The sequence below is a fragment of the Mytilus edulis genome, chromosome 5, assembly GCF_963676685.1.
Source record: "Mytilus edulis chromosome 5, xbMytEdul2.2, whole genome shotgun sequence".
Lineage (NCBI taxonomy): Eukaryota > Metazoa > Mollusca > Bivalvia > Mytilida > Mytilidae > Mytilus > Mytilus edulis.
Window position 1 is genome coordinate 47,721,217 of NC_092348.1, and position 13,003 is coordinate 47,734,219.

Below are 13,003 nucleotides of genomic sequence, written 5' to 3' on the forward strand. Positions count from 1 at the left end.
TGACCTATCATTTTTATTATATTTTTCAACATGTATCAATAGATACAACATTTTGGCAAAGTATGAACAAATTCTATCATTTTTATTTTAGACTCCCATACCACCTTAATTTGATTTATATAAATGTGTTAAACTTTTATTCCAACTTCATGTAGTTGTAGCTACAAACATATTTTTTGTAATATGTTACACTTTTCCTCAAATCTTGTATAGATTAAGCTACAAAATATATTTTTGTCATGCATCCGATTTCACCTTGAGAGATGCATACGCCTGATGAAGCTAATTTGTTTAGCGAAATGTTGCGTATTTCTATCATGACAAACTAAAATACATTAGAGTTAGCTCCCTTGTGCAACAGGTGCCCGTAGTTATCGCCCTTGGAAAAGACGTTCCCGGAAGGTAATCCAAAAACCTAAATTCACATATATCTTGATATATATTTAAGTGTCAAAAATGAATAACAAGATGAATAAATAAAACTCTTCACGATAAAACATGTAGACAAGGATACGTTATGACATGTGACTAGAAAAAAGACTAATTAATGAAGGGAAGTAAACAAAGCAACAAGTTCCAAAAAAATGGCAGCACTTTACAATGGGAATCAAATAGAAAACGATGATTGGGCCAGATTCAGAAGTTTGGAACGTGGACTTGTTGTGACAATATTTTTTGGAAAGAATAAAAGACCTGAGAAACGAACTTTGCAAGTTAGAATAGAAACGAGACAACTGGTATGGATACGAGCACAAGGAGGAAAACCAGAGGGTTCATGTAAGTTCATTCAGTGCAGCTGATGCTGATGATGGGATTTATCCTTTTCAAATCCTGATTCAATATCATATATATTTATAAGTGTATAGTGATGGCTCACAAAGCATAAACAAATGTGTAATTTATAATGTTTATGTCAACATGGTCAAGTATTCTACATTGTCATTGATCATGTTGATCTCAAATAATTATATGACATCTAGGAAGGCGCCATGTATTTTTAAATTTTTGCTTGACGCCTTCCTGCGACATGTAATGTAAGGCGCCAAAGAAAAATATATAATTGCCTTTCAAAATGTCATATTTTTTATAAATATTTGGACTAACGTAGATCCTGGTATTGAAATACATGTACATGTATATACAAACAAACTAACAAATACTTTATTTGCCAACCTCCAATCCAAAATGGACAGCAAACTTTAATGTTGTGTTTTGTGGTAGAACCGGTGTTTGCATTTTATTCTTTTTTCTTTTGCCATGGCATTGCAAGTTTTTTTTTCAATTGAACATGTTGAACATGTTCAATGCCTCTTTGAAATCTTTTGATACTTTTTGGAATTTTAGATAATGCATGTATCCAAGCTACTGTTCTGTTTTAATAATGTTTTCCAATATTTTGCAACTGTTAACGTTGCTTCTCAAATATGAAAATCTGTCCCATATTCAACATGACTGCAATGCAATAATATACTGTGAAAGGGCCTGCATGAATTACAATGTACATGTATGTCATGTCTGGTAATTTTGTTTGTTTGATAAGTTTGTTCATTTTGTTTGATCTGCATTACATGAACACAACACAACAGACTTTGGGAGTTGTAGACACTGCTGTCCAGAATGGTACACAGTACAGCATAAAGTGCAAGTACCTGCCAACCTCTTGGAGCCATTGAGTTTGAATTCTCCCGCACGCTATCTACACTACAGAGGGATATATATGCATATCATTAATTCCATATTCCATTAAAGATTTACAATAAAGTTCTAATTAAGCATCAATGGAATCATGGGAATTAGACATTATTTTAACATGTTTAACATGTTTAAATTGTCCAGTTTAAACAGATAATAGATTTAATTCATGTAATTAGCATACTTAGTTTAAACACACTCTTGTAGTTCATTTTAGTTGGGGCCCATACTGAATATATATGTAACGAAAAAAGGTTTATGAATTTTAAGAATACTAGTAATAACTATATATCATGTATATAGTGGTCATCCATTACAGAAACAGATTCCATCATAGAATCTTGTACAGTATGATGTTGATGTATCTCTGCTCTTGATATTTAATTAAATTTGAATATTTTAATGGCTAAGCAAGACTCCTTTTAAAGTTGAAAGGGGAACTGCTTCATGGAGAAATGTCACACTTGATGCAGTGGTAGAATACATTCATGTACATTGTACTTACATTTGTTCATGTATTTCTCTAATTCTTACTACATTTTACTTTTCCTGACCAGTTATTTTTTAATAATTAGCGTGTGGTTTGTTTGCTCTCAGTTCTTCTTGGGGTCTAAATTCAATTATGTCATGATATACATGTCAGATATTCCTGTCCTCTGAAAATCTTATTGTGACATCATGAAAAAGGCCAATCATTCCTGACAACATCACAAATAAAGAACACATGCTTAAATGCAGAGCATTGGAAAAAAGATAAAAGTTTTTCTACCATGTCTGACATATCCTCTAAAATTATTAGAGAAACTGATTACACAACCAATCTTGTGCAAATGCCAATATGATGGCTTCAAACTGAAATTAAAACACCAAAATGACAAGCAACATGTAGGTACATGTTACTTGTATGATCTACAAATAGATTTGCAAGTATATACCCAGTATAGTCTTTTTTGCCTAGTCTATGTAAGATAGAATTGAACTGTAAATATGGAAAACACCAGAAATTGTTTGCAAGATTATGAAGATCCACAAGTTGGTTTTGAGGTGGAAATTGTCTAGGGGTTGATCCAGCCCGTCTTAAAAAGGGTGAGCGGGTTACAACTATACATGTATGTCCCTATTCAAAAGCATTGATCATAAAAAAAAGGGGGGTTCTAGATTCCCCTACCCCAGACCCATTGTACACATCTAGTTTTTTAAATCAATTTTTTATTCAAAAGTCTCTGTGATATCTTCATTTTAGATAGATTTAAATTGTATAAACCTGATCCTAATAACATTAATTTTTGTGGCTAATTATAATTTTACTAATTTTTACTGGCATTTGTTGGTAACTGAAAAACCAGAAATATTACTACAAAATGAACTGCAAAAATTTTACTACTACAGGAATTTACTACCAAGGAAATTTTTATAGTATTTGGCTTTGTGATAACCATCTTAGTAGGGAAAACAGGAAAACCTATTCACATCTGATGTAAGTGATGGGGAAGTTACCCATGTCTTCATCTTAAGCTTACACGCTTTTTCTTAATTATGTTGTAAAATGTTTATGATGATACTTTTAGCTAATTTATTTTCCACATGTCCAAATAACATATGCATGTACTGGAAATTCAGAAATGAGCTGGAACCCCCCCCCCCCCCCAATTTAATGCTACTGGAGGAAATTATGTATTAACAATATTATGCATGTTTTTATGTAAATTGATGAAAAATTAAATTAGTTGTTGATAACAAATATATACAGTAGCATAAAATGTATTTTTCAATGTTGACAATTTGGATACTTTAACCTGTAATCTGGTAATTAAAACAGACTTTAACAGAGGCTGGGCAATACTTTGCACATGGCATGCGGACTTGCCTTTGATGTGGGTCTCATTGGGGTCTAAGCGTGATGCGGGATTGCCGATTTTTTGTAAGCGGGACACGTGAAAGTCAAATTATTGTGGCGTGAAAACGGGAAATGAGGTCTAGCGGGACCCGGGAAATGACAAAAAAAGTGAGAATTGCTTATGTACATAGTGTAAGCGGGATACAGGAATCTGACAAAACAATAAGCGGGATCTGGGATCGGAACCCCCCAATGAGACCCCCTTTGATTTTTAGTGGTTGGCAGTCAATTAGTGATTATATGATTATACGTCATTAATTACAATTGATAATCTTAGTGTGAAAAAAAGATTTGAAACTTGTTGAATAAGATATTTTAAACATTTAAGAGTAGTAATATTCAGTTGTTGTGATTATACAATCTACTTGTACAATGCACAATCATTACAAAATTTGATTAAGCAACTAAAGACCTTTGGAATTTTTCAATTCACAAAATTTAAAGAGACAACACAAACTAGGATGTAGCTATCCACAGAAATGCATGTATATAATGTGAAACATGCACAATGCAAAATATTAAAAAGCTATGTGTTATGTTTTAAATTTGGGAACATGAGTTTATTATTTGGGGTCAATATATATATAAACTGTACAAGTTTTAAACTTTGATAATGCCATACTTTACAACTACAAGATCTATACTTGACATATTCTTTTTGATCTGAATTCTATAAGTTATCATATATGTACATTATATAGTGTACAAAATATTTGATATATTTGTGACCGAAATATTGCATTGTTGACTTTTTATTGAATTTCATTTTTCAGTTGACATGTTAGGTATTTTGTGCATATAAATCTATAGGTCGAATAGATATTGAATTTAAAGTGTTTCTTTATCTTGCAGATATTATTGATTTTTTTTTAAACTGATTTATGTATATATCTGTCTAAGGAGTTGTATAGTAAGATATACAAATCCTTGATCTGTCCTACTAAGATCAAAGTTGAATTAATATACAATCTATATATTATACATGTATGATGCATAACATTTGGCCTTTTCATTATATTGGGTTTAACAAACAAAAAACTGTAAAATTACATTCTAAGAAAACAATTAACTGAATTAATATTCAACTGAAAGAATTTATAAGCCTTATAATACATGTAATACATTGTACATAAACATGAAGTAATATGTTTGATGATTATTCCTGAATTTTTCAAGAAACCCAGTTACATGTAAATTGATACCATGTTACCAGTCCAATATCTGAAGTAAAAGGAATTTTTAGAAGTCCTGGAAATCAGAGAGATTTTATCACCAAATTCTTGAAATTTATTACATGTACCTTCTTGTGATGCTATTAAAAATATGTAAATGTTGTTGGCTCATGATCAGTAAAAAACTGAAACATATTTTAATCAAACTTTATTTTTTTTAAGAATTTATTATGTGTACATAGTGGAAGATTGCATAAGGGAAGGAATGCCCTTTTCCGTCAGACATAAAACGGTCATTTTCAGCTACCATTAGCATCAAATTGGTTGAAATTTTAACAAGTTTCCTCCAAATATTATAATTGTATCATTACCATTATTTTTTATTTTTTTTTTTAAATATGATTCGTCAAAATTTGTCTATTTATTTATTCGAATAAAAGTGAACATTTAATTGTCATGCTCCAAAAATTACCGTTTACCTGATATGGCAATATATATTACAGTTATTCAACATGAAAGAATCCCCATGTCGACCCTCATGCATGAGTAAATGTCCAAGCATTAATTTGGCCTTTCAAGCATTGTTTCAAAAACAATGAAGGTTGTTGGGATTGAAGTCTGGCTGTCAAAAGAGGAAAGAAAAAAACTGCATATTTTCCATCATAATTAATTATCATATTGTGATAATCAAATGCAATGGCCTATGGAGAAAATTGGGAAATTATTATAGTAGACCCCATTACATTTGTGAGGTTCATTTATGTACAATACGAAGACTGTTGCATTAGGTATTTCTTCCTTAAGGTGTAACACCACTAATTCGGGCCCGGCTAGAAAGCACATAACAGAAAGTAGTACATATTTAACACAAAATAGTTCCTACGCATGAGTTTAACTTTGGAAATATGTAGAATATTTAGGTACTTTTGGTATCAAATGAAAGCTGAAGGACTGGTGATCATTGTAGAACACTTTTGGACTTTTAATTTTGAATATTAAAAAAACTGCACCAAATTTTAAAAAGTGGGTACATTTTGTCTGTTTGTCAAATCTGAAGTACCTGTTTTGGTACATCCAAAATATTTGAACCAGTTCTTTCTGGTATGCAATTTAAGGTATGTTGATTTTTTCAGTACAAGACGCCACAAAGTGTTGCTTTGAAATGCATTGATTGCCACTTTATTTGAACTTAAAACAAAAGAGGTGCGCCTGCTTGAAACGGAGGAATTTAACATAGAAAGCAATGGGACCGTGAATTAGTGGTGTACTTCCTTAAGAACTCTTCTTACATCTTAAACTGTGCCACTGAAACATTGTATCTTATGTAGTTCATGAAAATTTTCCTCATTTATAAGCTTCCATTTCCTTTCAATTTAAGCTTATACTTAGATTGTTTACCTCTTATTGAGTCTTCCTGGAGATATGTTTGATGGCTATCCAAAATAATTGACAATATTCCTTATTAGTGTGTCCCTCTAGTGTAAATCATTGAAACTGTATCTGGGAAGCAGTTAGTTTATATAAATGGAAATATCTAAAGGGTATGAAGTATTACCCTAGTTCCCAAACTTGCCATGACTTGGTTTGTGAACCAGTAACATGAGTAATCTGTTATATGTTTTTGTGGTTTAGTCTATTTTCCAGATTCTAGAAGCAATAGGTCAAGTGTATTAGGTATATAGAAGATAGACCTAAGGTACCGGAGGGACAGTCAAACTCATAAATCAAAAATAAACTGACAACACCATGGCTAAAAATAATAAAGACAAATAGACAAACCATAGTACACACGACACAACATAGAAAATTAAAGAATAAGGAACACGAACCCCACCAAAAACTAGGGGTGTTCTCAGGTGCTCCGGAAGGGTAAGCAGATCCTGCTCCACATGTGGCATATAGAATGATTGTAAGGTAAAAATGTGTGTCTGACAGTTTTCATATGACCACAAATTTATTTCCATGGTAATATGTACATGTAAGTTGCTATCTTTTTTGGCTGATATGGCTCCAATGGTCAACTTACTATTTCCCATACATTTTATCCATCATCTTTCCATCTATTTACTTTTTGAAAAACTTCTATAAACCCATTAATGATTTTGAACAGTCATGCTAAGTGTTTGGTTTCAAAATTTTGTCTAGTTATGAAACTGTTGGATTTTCCCACAGAACATTCAAATTGAGTCTCATTGCTATATTGATATATAGCATAGTAGTGAAACAGGAAAATGATAAGTTTTAATGTACTTATATATTTACTATTACATAATGTATATGTGATGTACATGTAAGTATAGTCACAGCTTGCATATAAATTTAAGTGCGTTTGACTTTTATTTTGATTCTATCAACATTCCTCATGGACATATAAAACTTTCCTACAAAAAACCTTGTTTTCCATTGTCATACTACACAGATTCAGATTGGTTTGTGTCAAATGTTCTAACTGTCATACTCACAATACTGACCTTTTTTTGGGGGAAAGTGACCTACCCAATTTGACTTGACATTGAATTTGTACTTGCATGATCAGCATGAAGGGTGTCACATATGGAGAAGAACCTGCTTACCCTTCAGAAGCACTTGAGATCACCACCAGTTTTTAGTTGAGTTTGTGTTGCTCAGTCTTTACTCTTTTAGGTTGTGTTTTGTAAACTGTTCTTAGTCTTTTTGTTATTTTCCTTTTTTTGCAATGGCATTGTTAGTTTTAAGCTAACCTGGCCCTGACCTAGTGTTGTTACTTTGAAGGCGATCGTTCATCCTAGATGGCCGCCAGAGGGGGACTTAGTTTAACATTGACCCTATGGGAAATACATACAAATGTCTTCTTTAAGAGACACACCGAATGGAATGAAACTAAACATAGCATGAATGTTCCTTATAAGGTGCTGACCAGGTGTTTTTACTTTGTAGCCAATCCATCTTTCAAGATGGACGCCAGCGGGGGACTAAGTTTAACATAGGACCCTATGGGAAATACTTACAAATGTCTTCTTTTAAAGAACAACTGAATAGAATGAAACCAAACATAGCATGAATGTTCCTTATGAGGTGCTGACCAAGTGTCGTTAAATTGTAGCCGATCCATCATCTAAGATGGCTGCCAGCGGGGGACTTAGTTTTACATAGGGAAATCTTCTTTTAAAGAACCACAGAATGGAATGCAATATTAAACCAAATTTGGCCTCAATCATTATTTAAGTACCTGTTATGATTTTTATCTTATTTCAAAAACCCAAATAGCGTCAGGTGAGCGACACAGGATCTTGAGAGTCTCTAGTTTATTTTTCCATTTATGAGTTGGTATCTTCTTTGGAATTCTCTCTTCCCGAACTCCAATCATTTCCTTTCATTATGTCTCCTCTAATCCTAGTCTGCATATTGCATCCACCTCTGTCTGTCTGTCTGTCTCTCTGTCAGTGTCTTTACTTTATCATGTTTATTCAGATAAATATTTATATATAAAAATATATACTTTAAACATTTAAAATAAAAAGCTCATATCAGTTCAAACAGAAAAAAATGAAAGAACCCTGGGTATCAAATTTTTACTTGATAAATTGATATCGTGTAAATTTTTAGGAGAGAAATTCAACCTCTATAGGGTTTTTAACTTAATATCCCATTTGTTTGTTATGAAATTGATCTATATATCTAGCTTTTTAAGACTTCTTCATTATAATTAGTGCTCCTCAATTACAGTCTTAAATTTTTACCAAAAGAAGGTTATCTCGAATTGTAAACAGAAGTTGTAATGGGTATATATATAATTACACAGCATACAAAACATACTATTGTATTCAGAGTGTGAATTTACATTTTTGTTGAATGGGGTTCTTTGATACATAACACTCATAAATAGGCTAAATTGATTGTAAAGATACTTATTCTTTCCTTAAGAAAACCCCACTTAAGTTCTATTTATATAAACAGTTGAAAATTACTATCAAGACATGTCAATGAAATATATGGAGCATAATAAAGATATACTGTAGATACGGTTAATTTCCTGGGTTTCAGTTTTCGTGGATTGAAGAAAACTGTCATTTTTGTGGATAATTGATTTTGTGGTTTTGCTAATCTCTATTTGATTTGTGGTTCACCTGTACCCATGAAACCCCTGAAAATTAGTTTCTCTAATTTTTGTGCTACTTTCACATTTCCTGACCGTTGTGTGAAAAATATTTCTCCTCACTAGTAAAAAATCTGCTCTCGGCAAATGATTGGTTGAAATTTAATTGTGACATTAAATTTTCTTGTTTTCTTCTGAATTTTCTTATTGTGACGTCATGAAAAAGGCGACCATGCCTGATGACGTCACACCAAAAGTACACAACTTTCCTCAAATCTTTGAAAAGGAAGGATAAAAATCATTAGAGAAACAGATTCCACCACTGTAACTCGTGTATTACGATATGTCACCACTCTAAACAGTTTAAATTTTAATTATTTTAAAAGCTCGGCTAGCCTCGCGCTTTAAATATTAAAATTTAACTTTCTCAAGTGGAGAAATATCGTAATACAATTGTTGTAGTTGTGGAATCTATATATCCAACGAAGACAAATTATTTTACATGTACAGTATATGCTGCACATTGCCTAAATAAATAATTTTTCTTCAGAGATTTCACTCTTTATCGGACATTTTCCTAGGCTATTTTAGTTATTGATGTACGTATATAACTAGAATTAGGTAGATTTAATAATTATTTATTTTAAGGTTGTAAATCTTGAGTTATACATATAATCAGTCAAACCTGCTATAAAGTCACCTCTTTTAAGGAGAACATGTCTTGTCAGGTAACTCTATTATTGTCCTCCTGTAGTTTATATACATATGCATTCTCAATAATTGAACCTCAATTCAAAGGTGAACTTTCTCATAAGGTCATTTTTCTTTGGATTTCTATAAAAAAAAAAATGAAAATTACACAATTTTATGTCAAAGAAAAACTTTTTTAGATAAACATGCTACAAGAATGCTTAAAGCATTTTTTTTTTTATTGAAAACCAAGGCTTACAATTTTTTAGACAGAAGCAGGAAGGGCTATGTGACAATGCAAGAAGGACCCAAAATACTGTAACGGCCTAATACATTTAAAAGGTCCACTATATCCCTAAACGACTTGGAGCCTGATTTTACTCTCATGCCCTTAATGAGGGTGGTAAAGGGGGGGTGCTTGCACAAAAAAAAAACGTGAAATCAGACATAATTTCACGTTAAATGTGAAATAATTTCTGTAATGAACGTTGCACGAAAAAAATAAATACTTTTATTTGAACCTTTTGTGACTGAGTCACTGTCTTCTTGTATATATTAACTCTTTGTTTTACTTGATATTCCCGATTCAGTATATACATTTATGATATAATTGGTTTACGGCTTTTAAAAAAGTATTTCTTGAAGATCCCTGCCAAGTGTTTGAATTTTATTTGAAAAATACCGAGCATGCAAAATAAGACTTTGAAAATCACGATGCACGTAAAATTAAATAAGCAGAACACATGGAACGAGGCACCCGTCTTGCACGTCTGAACGTCAAATAAAAAAGTAAAAACACGTTGAAAGTGAAATAAAAAACGGTGATCACGTTGCACGAAAATAACCCTTTACCACCCTCCTTAATGACAAATTACAACAACAACACATCACATGAGATGTCTATGATGTTGATTTCTTGAGTAAATTAAGGACATAGTAGTTTGTATATACTCTCAAGGGTCGATTGTTCCCTGTTATGTATATACAGATGTCTTAAGTTCTCCCAGAACAATATAAATTGAAGGGAAGCAGATGACATTTAGATCTTAGAATGGAGGTCAGGTTTACTTTGACAGTATATATCCCATTTCACTTCCCTGTGGAAATTACTGTATAATATTGATTCTGGAATAAAACCACAAATATTTAGTCAGCTCAAGATTCTAAGTAAACTAAAACTAACTTTATTGGTATTATAAAACTATGGCATATTTAAATTTTCCTTCCTCATTCTTTGAATTAATTTAATGTGTTAAATATATTTATATGCATATAAAAATGTATTAAGGACACTTTAACATTAAAAAAATGTTTTCCTGTATATTGCATAATTATTTTTTGGCTTATTTGGTTCATTAGAAATTTTGCTGTGTTTATTTTATATAGTTCTGTTGAAAAATTACAGCTAAATGATAATTTTTGACAGTTAGCAGTGAAAAAAGTTTGAAAACTTGGTTTTAAAAGATAAGTTTAAAGAACATTTCTATAAAATTGAATTAAAAGATTTTTAAATGTTCATTTTACTGGAATCTATGCTTTTGTCAGTGTTAAAAACAATTAGAAGAAAAGGAATTGTAGATCAGTGTAACTAAATGTATGATTCTTTTACATACATGATGTTACAGGGGCCAGTGCCCCCCTTTTGTTTGAAAAATTTGGTTGATTATATTGGGAAAAACTTTGACGACTGGAGCAGGCCCTGTCTTAGTTGCAATCCGCCACTGATACCACAGTTGATATTTTCATAATCAGCCAAGTGCTTTTAATCTTGCACTTGAAATCAAAATTTAATTTAGAAATAAATTAACTCTCAGCCTTTGAAAAAAACACACAAAAACAGCTGGTTATAGTTTTTATAGATAAAAAGTTATGAATTTTACTGCCTGTGTGGTAGTCTTTATTTGCCTTAAGCTTATATTATTGGCACAATGTATATATGCGTTTATTAAGACTGGCAGTATATGGATTTTTAAGCCAAGGTACAAATGTGCAAAATATCTTTGTTAAACGTCAAGTACATGTACATAAAATTACTTACTTTATTATTGCAACCAGTGTTATCCCAAGTAATTGTATAATTAAACCACCAATGGTATTTGAAATAGCACAATTTATCTAAAATGATTATGATATCTGTTTAATTTTAAGTTGCAAATAAAGTGCTAGCTCTTAGTACAAAAACTTATTAATTTGATATGGATAGAGACCCTGCTTTGTACTAGACCTGACATTGATACTGTGAATGTGAACATTCTATCTTGAAGCCTCTGTGGTCTAGTGGTCCAACAACTATATCACTAGCCTGCCAACACTGAGGTTGTGAGGTTGAATCCTGCATGTGGCAGGTGTTAAACACCAATCTTAATTCACTACGATTGTCAGTTTTTACAACAACATTCTGTGATTCCTTCTGGCACTCTGGCCTCCTCCATCAATAAAAACTGACCGCCCCAAAATTGTTTATAGTGCTAAACATGGCATTTAACACCTTTCAATCAATGATATAATAGCTGCATGACAAGGTGACAATCCTACAAGAAGTCAAGTCTCTCTATTACAGTACGTACATTATTCAGACTCTACGCATCTCTTAAGTCTACAAGTTATTGATCTTACTCCATAATGCTGCATGCTTTGCAAGAAGCATCAAATGCATTTGAGGTGTTGAACTCTCTACCACAAGACCATTAGGAATTATAGCACTATATTTACAAAAATGATATATGACAGATACACTCTATTATAAAATGTATTCAAATTGCACTACGGTAAAGGAGATGGCACCATGCTTGGTGTTATAATGTCATGACAAGGTTAACACATTGATGTTATATATATATGTTATATTTGTTATTCTCGTGGGATTTTGTCTATGTGTGTTACATTTTAGTGTTATGTCGTTGTTCTCCTCTTATATTTAATGCGTTTCCCTCAGTTTTAGTTTGTTATCCCGATTTTGTTTTTTGTCCATGGATTTATGAGTTTTGAACAGCGGTATACTACTGTTGCCTTTATTTAACACTGTCAAATCAGTCACCAGTCTCATTGGTGGAATATTATTGATCAGTCACCAGTCTCATTGGTGATTATTGATTAGTCACCAGTCTCATTGGTGATTATTGATTAGTCACCAGTCTCATTGGTGATTATTGATTAGTCACCAGTCTCATTGGTGATTATTGATTAGTCACCAGTCTCATTGGTGGAATATTATTGATCAGTCACCAGTCTCATTGGTGATTATTGATTAGTCACCAGTCTCATTGGTGATTATTGATTAGTCACCAGTCTCATTGGTGATTATTGATTAGTCACCAGTCTCATTGGTGATTATTGATTAGTCACCAGTCTCATTGGTGGAATATTATTGATTAGTCATCATTCTCATTGGTGGAATATTATTGATTTAAAGACGGAAAGAAAAATGCCAAAAAGCAAACAATGATGGATAAATATATAAATATATTTGGTTTTTTT

General features: G+C 32.0%; 1 protein-coding gene across 38 annotated transcripts in view; it reads left to right on the forward strand.

The window, feature by feature from the left end:
* Positions 1–337: 337 nt before the first annotated feature.
* LOC139523818 (1-phosphatidylinositol 4,5-bisphosphate phosphodiesterase gamma-1-like) overlaps positions 338–13,003 on the forward strand; it is an 84,219-nt gene continuing 71,553 nt past the window's right edge. For all 38 annotated transcript variants that reach the window (XR_011664699.1, XM_071318106.1, XM_071318107.1 and 35 more), the window contains exon 1: positions 338–777. Coding sequence is in view for 37 of the 38 variants with exons in the window: in XM_071318106.1 (XP_071174207.1) it covers positions 585–777 (193 nt within the window). In the remaining variant the exon portion in view is untranslated. The remainder of the gene's footprint in view (positions 778–13,003) is intronic.